The sequence below is a fragment of the Aegilops tauschii genome, chromosome 4 (genome assembly GCF_002575655.3).
Source record: "Aegilops tauschii subsp. strangulata cultivar AL8/78 chromosome 4, Aet v6.0, whole genome shotgun sequence".
NCBI classification, from domain to species: Eukaryota; Viridiplantae; Streptophyta; class Magnoliopsida; order Poales; family Poaceae; genus Aegilops; species Aegilops tauschii.
This window is the reverse complement of record NC_053038.3, coordinates 489,260,276-489,271,373: the sequence shown is the minus strand read 5'-3', so window position 1 is coordinate 489,271,373 and position 11,098 is coordinate 489,260,276. Positions and strand designations below refer to the sequence as shown.

At 43.5% G+C, this 11,098-nt stretch overlaps 1 protein-coding gene across 1 annotated transcript; it reads left to right on the top strand.

Moving 5' to 3' along the window:
• The first annotated feature begins 7,219 nt into the window (after positions 1 to 7,219).
• LOC109745937 (inorganic phosphate transporter 1-2-like) lies at positions 7,220 to 9,167 on the top strand. Its single transcript, XM_020305050.3, has one exon. It carries the CDS (start codon positions 7,268 to 7,270, stop codon positions 8,999 to 9,001), a length of 1,734 nt encoding a protein of 577 aa, XP_020160639.2. The 5' UTR covers positions 7,220 to 7,267; the 3' UTR covers positions 9,002 to 9,167.
• The last annotated feature ends 1,931 nt before the right edge of the window (positions 9,168 to 11,098 follow it).

Sequence of the window (11,098 nt, the reverse complement as noted above, 5' to 3'; positions counted from 1 at the left end):
GCTCCATAGATGCAGCTTTGCGAACCTCCAAGGTGGCTCCCCGAAAGTGAAGCCATTGCTGTTGAACGAATTAGACTGGGGCAACACCCCGGACACGCCATCGAACTTCAGGTCTGACACCCTACCATGACTTAGACGCCGAAGGAGGAAACCACACTTGCCATCCATCAACCACGAACCTAGCACACGTTCCATCTTCTAGATGTCGTCGATGCAGACCACAATCTGCATCCGCTCCTGAACTATCTCCCAAGCTCCGTGCCGACGCTGGAACAGACGTCGTCGCAACGGCGGAGTCCGATGACACATGTCCACCACGAGGATGCCGTCGCCACCACACCATCCTCTTGCTTGAATAGACTGGATTCTAAATCCATCCCCAACGATTGGACCAATCGTCTCATCGGAGTGGAATATGAAGAAATTTTATTCAGCGCCGCCATCGCCGCTGCCGAAACCAAGACGATGAACAAACTAAAAAACTAAGCTACTTTGGCCTAAAACTATCCACACGCGTGGATCCGGCGACCCCCCTCACCACCGACGACCGAGGTCGTCGACGGAGGGGAGCTGCCGGAGAACGGCGGCGGAAAGCTAGATCGCTTTTCCTGTCTTCGGGAGGAAGATAGGAAAACGATTGCCCTCAACTTATCACGGAACCATTTGGAGTGGTGCCGTTGAAGGCACAATTGTTTGGTGAAGATAATCCCTTCATTTTTATTTAGTCCGCGTATTAGCTTTGGTCAAAGTCAAGCTTTGTAAACCTTGACAAAGTTTATAAACGAAAATATTAAAATATACAATATCAAATCAATATTATTAGATTTATTATTGAATGTATTTCCACACCATATAGATTTCTTAGGTAAATGTTTATATTGTTTTCTATAAACTTGGTCAAAAACTTTACAAAGTTTGACTTCAGTCAACTCTAATACGAGAGTAAATAAAAACGGAGGGAGTATTTCGGAAGGCCCTCAAGGACATGCATGGCACCACCAGCTTGAAAAACAAAGCGCAGGAGGTTGTGCTGATAATTTTTTTTTGCCAGCGAGATGTTTGATCTGTTTTAGTTTGATGAGTTCTAGCTAGCAGTAGGTGTCTAGACAAATTTGCTTAGAGGATAGTATAGTCAAAACAACAATGAACTAAAAATGTCAACCCATTTAAAATTGACATGGCTGACATTTGATTTTCGTAGACCCAACTTATTACTTATGTAATTGTCATGCGTGATGATGATAGATTGTACACCGTTATCCGTATCTTGTTGTCATGACAGGTTGCTTTCAAGCCTGAGTTTTGAGCTAACAAGTAACAATGGCGCCTTAACTTAATGGACCTTAGGCATAAGTCATCTCCTATATATTGGTGGATAGTTGCATGAAAGTGACATTTTGGAATGAGTTTCTTGAAATAATAGCTTGTGGAACTATCAGGAACAACACTTATTAGGAAACTGTGGTCGTTGTTTGCAATTTGCATGCTGTTTTTTCCATTGTATTAACGAGGGAAACTGTCTTCCTGATGGGTAAGCTATGGCTGTTGCATTCTAGAACAAATGCTAGGCAGGCTTATTGATTTTTAAGGTATTGTGGAAAAGAAGTTTAGAATGATCTATCACATGTATTCGTTAGATCATACTGAAATTACTTAAATTCTACTACAAGGCGGTTGTCCTCAAACATTTCATCTCGTATGTTCCCCAACACAATGATATGCTTGTTTAGAGCATGGTTAAGATAACTTTGAGTTAGCGAGAAAATATCTACAATCAGCTCAACCAAATGAGATCATCATAGTTCCACAAATATAAATAGAGAAATGCTTCGGTACACCCCCCTCATAAAAAGTATAAAGGATAGTATGGACTTTTCACAGATTGTATTCACTTTCCTACATAGAACGTATATACGCTGTAGGTTCGTATAATACCCGGCGAACAGCCCTCCCTCATGGGCTCAGCCCATTTACATTTTTTTAGTTTTAATTGTCAAAAAATTAATGTCCTCGGCTGGATTCGAACCACAGCCCCGACGCGCTTCGTGTAACTGCACAAACCATCCGGCACAGCACATCAGATTTGCTTTCTTGGCTTGTTTTCTCGTTCTTGTACCCAAGAAAAAAACACAGCACCTCCACTCTTTAGTTTATGTCTCTTTTTTTTGCACGGTTTTCTTTAGGGTTTCTAGTTTTCCTGTTTTGTTCATAAAATACTAATATTTGTATTTTAAAAAATTGTACATAAATTTTAAAACAAATGTTCATGCCTTTCAAACATGCTCAGAATGTCAAAATATGAACAGTCTTTTTTAATAAAAAAATCAAACACGAACATTTTTTGAAAAAAGTAAAAAAAATGGAATTCCAGAAAAATATGAAAAAAATGAATTCTGAAAAATTTAAATATATGAGAAATAGAAAATATAAACATAATAAACGAAAAGTCTAAGAAGACAAACAAATAAACACAAGAGAAGATAAAAAGAAAAAGAGAAACACGGTTCACGACCTCCGAGAAGGTCCCAAAACAGGAAAAAATGGCTGGGAACCAGAGGTTCCCAAGACCGAGAAAACTTTTTTGCAAATTTCATAGTGAACATTGTTTTGATTTTTTGTGAAAATATTCAAATCCATGAATATTTTTAAAACAATTGATGAACCTTTCAAATCCGTGAGCTCTTGGACCGGCCCAACACATGCCCGACGAGAGCAATGTCGTCGCCTAGTTGGGCCAAGGCCTAAGCATTTTATTTTATTTTCTATTTTTTCATTTGATTTCTTATTCTATTAATTCATTTTTCTCTTTTTTGAATACCAAAATACAAGTTGTAACTAACTTTTTAAACTAGTGATTTAATAAAAATATAAAATATTTATTAAATGTTTTAAAAAACACTTACTGTTTTCAATTTTATCCCTTAGTATTTATTAGTTGGGGTCATTTCAAGGATGTCCAAAAAACACCATGTTCAATGGAGATTATTCGGTAAGGTCAGAACGGTTCATCTGAGAGCACGTTATTTTTCAACATATTTGAAATGGCCCCAATTTCCCCACCAAAAAAGATGAAGAAATGGATCCGACTTTTTTTCATGGCCTTTTACAAGCAATTCAAGGCACCATGCCAAGTTGATTTGGTTTTCAACAAATTCTGCATTTTCTGGAGTTTCCTTTGTAAAAGAAGATCGATAAAATGGTCGAACATGTCGCAACTTGCATACGGTGTCGAAATTGTTTAACCTATCATGGTTGCCTACCATGGTCATTCCCATCCGGGTGCATCCTCCATTGAACATGGTCTAGTTTTTGAACATTTTTTAAATGACCCCAACTTCTGCAGGCAAGGGGCATGCATGTGGTAAGGATCCGTGCCAGGTTTGAATGATTTTCGACAAAATATGCAAGTTGCGACACGTCCGACCATTTATCTACCTTTTTTAACCGAGAGAACCCCGGAAAAGTCAAATTTGTCGAAACCAAAACAACTTGGCATGGTGCGTTTAATCGGTAATATAAGATCATGGAAAGGTTTGTGGTGAGTTAATGGATGCCGCAAAAACATGCTCTCAAATGGACCCTTCTCGCCTACCCGAACACCCTCTGTTGAACATGATCTATTTTTGAACATGCATGAAATCACCCCAACCTTTTCCAGTAGACGGGCATGACCATGGAGGCATCCATGCCAGGTTTGAATGAATTTTCCACAACGTATGCATGTTGTGTCACGTCCGGCCATTTATCAGGTTGTTTTCACCGAGAAAACTCTAGAAATTGAAAGAATTGTAGAAAACTTAAACAACTTGACATGGTGCCTTGATTTGATCATAGAAGGAGGTGGAAAAATTAGGCCTTTAGAAGGATGTTGAGAAACAACGCACCCTCAGGTAGAGGCCTTCTAGCCAACCTGAACACCCCTTCATTAAAAATGGGCTATTTTTGGACATTCTTAAAATGACCCTAACCTTTTCAAGCAGGTGGGCATGACCATGGTAGTCATCCATGCCAGGTTTGTACGATTTCTGACACCGTATGCAAGTTGCGATACGGCCGCCCATTATCGACCATTTTTTACCGAGAAAACTACGAAAAACGTAAAATTTGTCAAAAACCAAAACAACTTGGCACGGTGCCTTGAATTGGTCATACAAGGCATGAAAAAAATTGGGGCCATTTCAAGCATGTCGGGAAACGATGTGCTCTTAGACGGAGCCATCTTGCCTACTCAAACACCTCCGTTGATCATGGTCTAAGTTTCCTTTTTCCATCTTTTGTAGTGCGTCAAATATAACGCTAAAAAGAAAGACTCTGGTTTTCCTTTTCAACCGGGCTGGTTTTTTCTTCAGTTTTTACATGGGTTTCTATATTATTTTGTTTTTCTTTTCTTTTATTGATTTTTGAAAAAAGTTCATCAATAATTCAAATTAAGTTCATTGATTTGGAAAAAAATTAACAAAATTTAAAAGATCCATTGATTTAGAAACAAAGTTCATTAATTTATAAAAAAGACCAACAATTTTCAAAAACAAATTGCCAATTTGCGAGATAGTTCACGAATTTGTGAAGAAAACTGATCAATTTTGGGGAAAGAAAGTTCACTGATTTGAAAGAAAAATTCAAGAATTTGAAATTTTGTCGTCATTTTCGATTAAAAAAATCACGAATTATAAGAACTTCACGCATTTAAGAGACAAAAAAGAAATGGAAAAAACAACCAGAAAATGTTGCGCTTTTCCAGTGTTGTATTTCAAGTATAAAAAAACTTACTTGATACTAGAGGTCTGGTTGCCTAGCTGGTTATTGCGGCTGTGCTAATTGTTGAAGGACCTAGGTTCGAATCCTGCAGCAAGCACCTTTTTTGCGGTTTCAAAAAAAAAGAAAGGATGAATGTGCTGAATGGGCCAGCCCAGCACGGCAGGGTGTGCACGTCCGTTAATGTACAGCGTATACGTGATTCTAAAAAAAAAAGAGTTTATAAAAAATGCCTATCATGCCCTTATTTATGAAGAGGTATGGGCTAATCTGAGCCGTCTTTGTGTTTAGGGGGTGTACTGAAGCAGAAGTGATATAAATAAGCCTTCAGTAACCGCTAGAGGGCCAAAAGTCTACAGTTTCTTTAAAGTAATTGACAACTGCACACGAATCAACATCTAGTATGTACAGTGCAACGAACTGAACCGCACCATGACCATACTAACCAGCACAAGATGACCCGGCATTACACAAAACATTCCTATCCTGCCGTCCTTTTCGTTTCTCTAATCTTTATATTAAGATAAGAACTATAATCAATATACCACGCAAGAAAAAAACTATAACCAATATATAAAATGTTCTGGATTCCTTCTAGTGAGAACAATCAAGGTTTTGCACACCTCACTGACTTGACAAAACTTAATTGTATACTATATTTAACACAGCCAATTGTTTCCGTAAGCTGTGATTGATAATCTCTCATGCTGAGCTTACGGTTGTTGTACTGTCACAATCTTTCCTTGTTTTAAGCTGTTGTCGATAAGAGCTGTTGTAGATAAGGGTTTGATAAATACTGTCCGGATCAATGATTGTGTTCTTGTACATTTCATCCAAATATTTTTAATCGCATAAACTACGACACCATGTGTTCTACAGGTAAGATGGCAGGAGTGGACACCCTTATTAGCTAAGCTTGCGAGTCGCGCCAATTATTTTGGAGGATCGCGTCCAAAATTAAACTCATACAATACAATAGTTGACAGATCGAAAGGCGGACTTTTCCGTTCCTGAGGAAAATTGATAACTATGGTCACATTTCATGTTGCAAGCTGTGGTACAGATGGAATATATCCCTCTATATTACTTAAGCTGCGTGATCTTCATAACTACGGCAGTATTATCGTGGAGGCCAGCACCAGGTCATGCTCGAGTATACTACAAATTATTACTACTACAAAACTAGTGACAAGTTGGCAAGGTTCCCCCGCATATTCGGATCTTCACATATTCTTCTTCCGTTGAGAGGGTTTTAAATAAGCTAATTACTGTCCACATCTATATTATGAGCTGTGATTCGCCCAACTGATTGCAATTTGGCAAAGAGAAACGAAGAGAAAGGAGGACATAAGTCAACAATTTAAATAGTACGGCATACGGATTTCAATGCTGCCCTGTCTGCTTGCTGCGAAATCTGCATATGTTTAGTAGTTTGTTAAAAAAAAACACACTTAGTAGTTTTTATTTCATATTTCAGATTACCAATGTTCTAAACGTATGGTTGCTGCATGCTATTTTGTTCAGAACCTTATCTAAATTCTGAAGTTGGGAATTCTCCTCTGTTTCTGTGACTACTATGTTATGCACCTAATCCTTCAAGAATATTTCCTCATTTTTTCTGTGTTACAATCAATAAAAAAATAGCACGTTATAGCGTTCTGAGCAGTCTTGCTAAATGAAATCAATGTACAATTGTTCGCTATAGTGTGGAGATAGCGTTGCCTTAGCGCGATATAGCTTCGCTATAGCTGATTTTAAGGGTTGCGCTATTATGTCATAGCACGCTATTTTTTGCATTGGTTACAACCAAACAACCCCCCCTCCCCCCCTTGTTCCTACATTTCTAGAACAATGTGAACCAAGCATGGCCTTTTTATGTAACAGATGACCAATGTTCTGAACATATAGCCCTTGCATATGTATTTTGTTCAGAAACTGGCTGAAGTATGAAATTAGATTTTAGCAAGCTAGCAACAACAATTGAACTAATTATATTTGTATGCCTATGTCTGCAAGACCTAGCATTGCATCCATTTATCGTCGAAATTCTGTTTTTTTGTTGTTGCTTCTGATTTGATGAAATCGGAGGAGTGCCTACCTTCTTCCTGCCATACCATGTACTAGTTATAGAGAGAACAAATTAACTCCATCTCTGAAGAAAGGTCACCAAATCCATGCCGGTAGTGAGAACATAAGATACAACTCACCGTATAATCTTGACCTTTTCTCGCAAAGCTTGCTTGTGTCTGTACAATATGTTTCTTTCAGGTATATTCCCAGCATAACCATGATCTGGCTTCATTATTTTTTATTTCCACAATTCTATAGTACTAAATTTGAAAGTCAAACCTGATAAACTTAAGTTTAGCATTCCTTAATCCTTCTAATAATAACAGAAATGTAGCCCGACATAGCTGTAGCTCTCAAGGCAAGACAATTGACTCCGCGTATATTTTTGTAAGAACTATCTTGACAATGTACAATCCGTTGTTTTACAAGCGATGCCGTACATATGATATTATATACGTCGTTGCAACTAGCACAATATGTACCTTCACCTTGCATTATTTATGCCTATATAATAGTATATATACGTACTAGAAGCATCGAACAAAGCACACAACAAGAGAGCAGCAGACGAAGTTTAGTTGAGAGATCGCCGGCGGCCATGGCGACTGAACAGCTCAACGTGTTGAAAGCACTCGATGTTGCCAAGACGCAACTGTACCATTTCAAGGCGGTCGTGATCGCCGGCATGGGCTTCTTCACGGACGCCTACGACCTCTTCTGCATCGCCCTCGTCACCAAGCTGCTGGGGCGCATCTACTACACCGACCCTGCCCTCAACGAGCCCGGCCACCTCCCGGCAAACGTGTCGGCCGCCGTGAACGGCGTGGCCCTATGCGGCACACTTGCCGGCCAGCTCTTCTTCGGCTGGCTCGGTGACAAGCTCGGCCGCAAGAGCGTCTACGGCTTCACGCTCATCCTCATGGTCCTCTGCTCCATCGCGTCCGGGCTCTCGTTTGGACACGAGGCCAAGGGCGTAATGGGGACGCTATGTTTCTTCCGCTTCTGGCTTGGCTTCGGCGTCGGCGGCGACTATCCTCTGAGCGCCACCATCATGTCGGAATATGCTAACAAGAAGACCCGCGGCACCTTTATCGCCGCTGTGTTTGCCATGCAGGGGTTTGGCATCCTATTTGGTACCATTGTCACGATCATCGTCTCGTCCGCATTCCGACATGCATTCCCTGCACCGCCATTCTACATTGACGCCGCGGCGTCCATTGGCCCGGAGGCCGACTACGTGTGGCGCATCATCGTCATGTTCGGCACCATCCCGGCCGCCCTGACCTACTACTGGCGCATGAAGATGCCCGAAACTGCGCGGTACACAGCACTCATCGCCGGCAACACGAAGCAAGCCACATCAGACATGTCCAAGGTGCTCAACAAGGAGATCTCAGAGGAGAATGTGCAGGGTGAGCGGGCCACTGGTGATACTTGGGGCCTCTTCTCGCGACAGTTCATGAAGCGCCACGGGGTGCACTTGCTAGCGACCACAAGCACTTGGTTCCTGCTCGATGTGGCCTTCTACAGCCAGAACCTGTTCCAAAAGGACATCTTCACCAAGATCGGGTGGATCCCGCCGGCCAAGACTATGAATGCATTGGAGGAGTTGTACCGCATCGCCCGCGCCCAAGCGCTCATAGCGCTCTGCGGCACCGTGCCCGGCTACTGGTTCACCGTCGCCTTCATCGACATCATCGGCAGGTTTTGGATCCAGCTCATGGGATTCACCATGATGACCATTTTCATGCTCGCAATCGCCATACCTTACGACTACTTGGTGAAGCCAGGGCACCATACCGGCTTCGTCGTGCTCTACGGGCTCACTTTCTTCTTCGCCAACTTCGGCCCCAACAGCACAACCTTCATTGTGCCAGCCGAGATCTTCCCTGCGAGGCTCCGGTCCACATGCCACGGTATCTCTGCCGCTACCGGTAAGGCGGGCGCGATCATCGGCGCGTTCGGGTTCCTGTATGCGTCGCAGGACCAGAAGAAGCCCGAGACCGGCTACTCACGGGGGATCGGCATGCGCAACGCACTCTTTGTGCTCGCAGGCACAAACTTCCTGGGCCTGCTCTTTTCCTTGTTGGTGCCAGAGTCTAAGGGCAAGTCGCTTGAGGAGCTCTCCAAGGAGAACGTCGGCGACGACGACACCATTGCTCCGACTGGTGTCTAGAGACATGCAGGCGTACATGCACACTCGTGCATGGTTGGTGTGTTTGATATGCATTTCTGTTCTGCCGTTTATATTGTTCCTGCGGTTACTTTCTGAATTTGTTGTGTTGTAATGGTGACAATATAATGCGTTGGCCGTAACAGTGATTCAATATTCAAAAAAGTATCACCTGTCTTCCCTCCCATTGTTTCCAATGTCAACAATTGATGGCTTTAATACATACCATTAACAATTAATTTCTCTCGATTTGTCTTGTTCAACCTATGACAAGTTGGACAACACATACACACGAGTAATATGGTTATTATCCACACAAGGAGCTCTATCATTGTATTCCACTCTTAAACATTTAGAAGGAATGAAAATTCTACTTTTGCGCTTCAGACGTTAGATCGATTAACTTGTATCCAACTCCTGGAAGATGATAGAAACCACAATAAATAAATAATTAAATAAATCATTTTGAACATGAAAGTAGTATGGATGCCAATAGATTAATTCCTACAGCATCTATGATGCAACCATGTGATTTTCCTGCATATATTTCTAAAGTCGGCTCAGTTTTCTATACTTTAAAAATTGTCCGAATCTCATTAATATTCTAGAGTAAGAGCATCTCCAGCCGCGCCCCCAACAAGCCCCCAGGGCCCTTTTTTATCGCCGGCGCAGAAAAATCGGCCCAGTCGCGCCCCTAGATGCCCATTTTTCGCCGGTTAGGGCCGGATTTGGTGCTGGCGGACCCAGGCCAAACCCGGCGCGCTGGGGGGCGCTCGGGGAAATGTTTTTGGCGCGAAAACCTGGCAGGCCCGCCGAGTCAGCAACCGGGTGCGTTTCGTCTACCTCATGGCCTCGGTTTCCTGCGGGGAATCAATACCAAGGCTGCGCCAGTCAGCCTTCCATTGATTCCTCACGGGCGGCACAACGGAGAGGCGACGCGCGCCACGCGTACACACGTCTGCCGCTCCCCCGCCGCTATAAAAGCCGCCCCTCCCTCGCCGGTGGACGCACTCTCCTTCGTCCGCATTCCCTCTCTCGCCGCCGACGCCCCCATCTCTCCATCTACAGCCACCACATCCACAACCCGCCGATGGGAGAGCGATTTCCCGGCGATGGAGCTGCGGCCAACGGCTTCGGCCACCGCCACCTGCATGAGTGGGAGGCCTACCTCCTCCACGAGGCGAACTACCCGGCGCTGCCTGACATGCGCGTGCCGGGGTGGTGGAGGCTCAGCGCCTGGTGGCGTCCCCGTCCCCCCGCAGCCCGATGCCGAGATCACACGCGTTCGGGCCTCCCTATCGGAGGAGGTGCGGGGCCGACCGGAGTACGCTGCCAACAACCACGCGCACTGGGCAGCGTAATTCCAACGCCGCCACGAGGAGCAGCTTGCCTCCACCAACAAGGCGCCGGTGAGGGGGCGCCACAACACCGACGACCGGCGTCTGTGGTAGGGCGTCCCCGGGCGCACGCTCCACTTCATCCTGGAGCACCTCGAGGGCGGCAACGAGCCACCGCTCGAGTACCCGGCGGCCCCGGCCCCGGTCCCCCGCCGGAGCGGCGGCCCTTGGATGTCACATCCCTAGTTCTGGTAAGCTCTAGGCTAGCTAGTCGTGTGAGCATCATGTTTAATTTTCAAATGAACTTGAAATGGGGATTGGTCAAACCCCTAGCACCAAAACAATGCAAATAGGTTCAACTTAAAAATATTTTCTATGAACCCAAATTGGTCTGCAAAAATGTTCATGATTTATGGAAAAAGGTGAAAACCATATCCAGAGATGATGCATATTTTTCCAGGACATTTTGGTATTTGAATTAACGCAATACCTATTTGAGTTGGAGCAAATAAATCCTATAAATATATTTATTGCTCTAAAAATTCTAAAACTTGAGGTGGGGCTCTGTAATAATATAGTTTGCACCCACAAATATTTTTCAGAAGCAACCAACTTGAATTAGTTTAAAAACCAAATTCAAAACACATATGAAAAATAGAAAAACAGAAACAAATAAGAAAAGGAACCTACATGGGCCACTTACCTGGCGGCCAATCTGCTCTGGCCCAGCAAGCCGGCCCAGCCGACTGGCCACGCTAGTCAT